Source organism: Myotis davidii, unplaced genomic scaffold, assembly GCF_000327345.1.
Source record: "Myotis davidii unplaced genomic scaffold, ASM32734v1 scaffold914, whole genome shotgun sequence".
In the NCBI taxonomy this organism is placed as follows: Eukaryota; Metazoa; Chordata; class Mammalia; order Chiroptera; family Vespertilionidae; genus Myotis; species Myotis davidii.
In genome coordinates this window covers 980621-983863 of record NW_006285484.1, presented here as the reverse complement: position 1 = coordinate 983863, position 3243 = coordinate 980621, and the positions used below count along the sequence as shown (strand labels likewise).

The 3243-nt window shown below is 44.7% G+C and overlaps 1 protein-coding gene across 3 annotated transcripts in view; it reads right to left on the bottom strand.

The window, feature by feature from the left end:
* Positions 1 to 3243, bottom strand: part of ALS2CR12 (amyotrophic lateral sclerosis 2 chromosome region candidate 12) — a 49720-nt gene that overhangs the window by 22849 nt on the left and 23628 nt on the right. For all 3 annotated transcript variants that reach the window (XM_006756247.2, XM_015559138.1, XM_015559139.1), the window contains exon 11: positions 2326 to 2429. In XM_006756247.2, coding sequence (XP_006756310.1) covers positions 2326 to 2429 — 104 coding nt within the window. The remainder of the gene's footprint in view (positions 1 to 2325; positions 2430 to 3243) is intronic.

Genomic DNA, 3243 nt, shown 5'->3' with positions numbered 1-3243 from the left:
GGGGGTGGTGGGGGGAGCCTCTCCCGCTCCTCAGCAGCACTAAGGATGTCCGACTGCAGGCCTGGTCCCTGGTGGCAAGTGGACATCCCCCGAGGCTCCAGGGCTGCCAGAGGGATGTCTGACTGCCAGCTTAGCCCCAACCCCCCAGGGAGAGGGCCTAAGCCAGCAGGTAGTCATCCCCTGAGGGGTCCCAGACTATGTGAGGGCACAGGCCGGGCTGAGGGGACCCCTCCTCCCCCGCCGAGTGCACAAAGTTTTGTGCACCGGGCCTCTAGTCTATATATATAAAAGCCTAATATGCAAAGTGTCCCCTTGGGAGTTCGACTGGGAGTTCGATTGCTCACTATGATGTCCGCTGACTACCAGGGGGCAGCGCGGAGCGAAGGAAGGCCCCAGCTGGTGGCTGGCAGCTGGGGAAGGGAGGCCCTGGCCGGCAGCCGGCAGCCTTTAGGGACCCTGAATTTCATGCACTGGGCCTCTAGTTTCTCATGAAGTTAAACTTATATCCACCCTCGATCTCAGGAATGGCACTCCTAGGTATGCCAAACAGAAATGAAAGCAAATGTCTACAAAAGCATTTGTACAGGATATTTATAGAAACTTTATTTGTAAAAGTCAAAAAACAAAAACCACCAAAATCTCCCCAAACTGGGAAATGGTGAATGCATTAACTGATATTCCTATAAATGAATATTACTGGATAATAAAAAAGGAAAACATAACTGATATGAACACCAAATGAGTAAATTTCATAGACATTACATTGAGGAAAAATAAAAGCTATATGCAAAAGAGCATATATTGTATGATCCAATTTACATGAAGTTTAAAAATAAGAAAAGCACTAAAGAGTTTGGTTCAGTGGATGGAGTGTCAGCCTGCGGACTGAAAGGTCCCGGGTTCGATTCTGGTCAAGGGCATGTACCTTGGTTACGGGCACATTCCCAGTGGGAGGTGTGCAGGAGGCAGCTGATTGATGTTTCTCTATCATCGATGTTTCTAACTCTCTATCCCTCTCTCTTGCTCTCTATAAAAAATCAATAAAATATGTTTAAAAAATAAGAAAAAATCTATGGTGGCAGGAATTAAAAGAGTAGTTGTCTTGGGGCAAATTTGACAGAGGGAGGGATTACTGGAAAGGAACACTAGAGTGCTTTCTGGGTTGATGAAATGTTCTAGATCTTGGTTTGGGTGTTGGTTACATGGATATATACATTTGTCAAAACTCATCAAATTATACATTTAATATCTGTGCATTTTGCTAAGTATAAATTATATATATGAGAGAGAGAAAAAACACCCATTTGTAGGTTTATAATAGGCGTCATTGGAGGAAGATGAAATACATGCAGATAATCAAATCTCTCCCCACTAAGAGGAACTACCACTGAACTACCATTCAGACATGCGAGCTCTCCAGACCCCAGAAGCATTATTGCAGAGCATCTCCCAACTCCTCATTATTGTTTTGCTCAGTAATATAGTGAATGTCATACATGGGTTTTTATTGGTGAAATTAGTGACTTTTGAATTAACATGATGGTTAGAAATGGGCTCTTAAAAATGGAATATTAGAGATTCTTTGGACTTTGTATGAAATGGGTACAAAAACCTAACAAAGCCTGTAGCTTGTGCACTTAGGGATGGGAGCTCTGATTGCCTGATGCTGACTGCAGGGTTACAGTAGCCTTACAGAAGCCTACTTCTATAATGCCATCGCAAATACCCATGTTGACTCTATCATGCACCCCCAAACTCAGAGAACTGGTGATATAATTGCCTGGACTTGCTGGCTAATGCCTGTTTGTTTAGTGAATGTCCACGTATTTGTTAGAATTTGGTCTGAGACCTGCTTTCATTATAACCTGGTATCAGTGTCAAGGTTGTAGGGGAGTGACTTACAGGAGCAGCTAACCCTCACAACCTCTAACTTTTAGTTAGCTACCCTCATTTACTAAGAGTCATACATGACCACATTTGCTTAGTTTAATTTGCAACAATACCCTTTCAATTCAGTCATAGTCAAGAGTGAGAAGGATATTCAGAGACTGGGATTTTGGCAAAATAGGGAATTTCAGCTTCTGCATGTTTCACATTCTATACTTCTTGTTAATGACAAGTTTCATTCCAATAACCCTGTGGTATGGCTATACAGATAAAGGACAGCAAAACTGTCTGTCCACTTGCATATGCTCCAGGGAAGCTTGGGAAGGAGAAATATTCCCAGGAAGATGAAAGCTGATCTACTTACCAGGGCACCCCTGGAAACCGGATGTCCCATCAAGACTGCACATTCCACCACCGACGTGCTTTGGACTGACTCACCTCCTTCTCTTGAGTGAAGTTCTCAAAGAGAGCACTGTAGGATTCACTTAATTTTCTCTTTTCTTCTTCTGACTCTAACTCAAACTTTTTTGTCATCGTATTTTCTGTGGAGATGAGAGGAAACCACTTATAGAAGGTGTAAACATGGGGGAAAAAACAGATGCAGAGAGAAAGAATATCAGTAAATAGAAAGTCCAGCCTGGGTCAAGCACAAAGTGCTTTCATCCTGTTGTTCAGCCTCTGACACACACACGTGGAGAAGCTTGAAAGTGAGGTCAACAGGGTGGTGGCTCTTGATCACATCAGCCCTATAGGGTTTGCCTCTAATGTCTCCTGTTCTTTGTGTAGTTTATTTTAGATCTGTTGCTTATTGTTTTGTTTGTTCTCTTGGCTGAAGTAAACCACTATGCTTTCTTGAATATCCTTATCCTATATAAATAAAAGGCTAACATGCAAATACTAGAGGTCTGGTACATGAGATTCATGCACTGGAGAGGGGGTCCCAGCAGCCAGGCCTATGCCCTCTTGCAGTCCAGGACTCCTTGGGGGATGTCCACCTGCCAGCTTGGGCCTGTTCCCCCTAGGGATAGGGCCTAAGCCAGTAGGCGGACATCCCTCTTGCAGTCTGGGACTCCTCGCTCCTTACCACCCACCTGCAACAGAGGCAGGAGAGGCTCCTGCCAACACTGCCAGGCTCGCCAGCTGTGAGCCTGGCTTCTGGCTGAGCGGCACTCCCCATGGTGGTCAGTGCAAGTCAAAGGTACCAGTCTTCCACCTTTCTGTTTATTTGCACATTATGCTTTTATTATCTACTTATATAAAAACCCTGGGTGTAACATCACGGCCAGAACTGCGACCAACCAGAAGGAAGTCAGTCCTGCAGGGGTCGTCTTGGAAATGGCTGTGCACTCCCCCAGT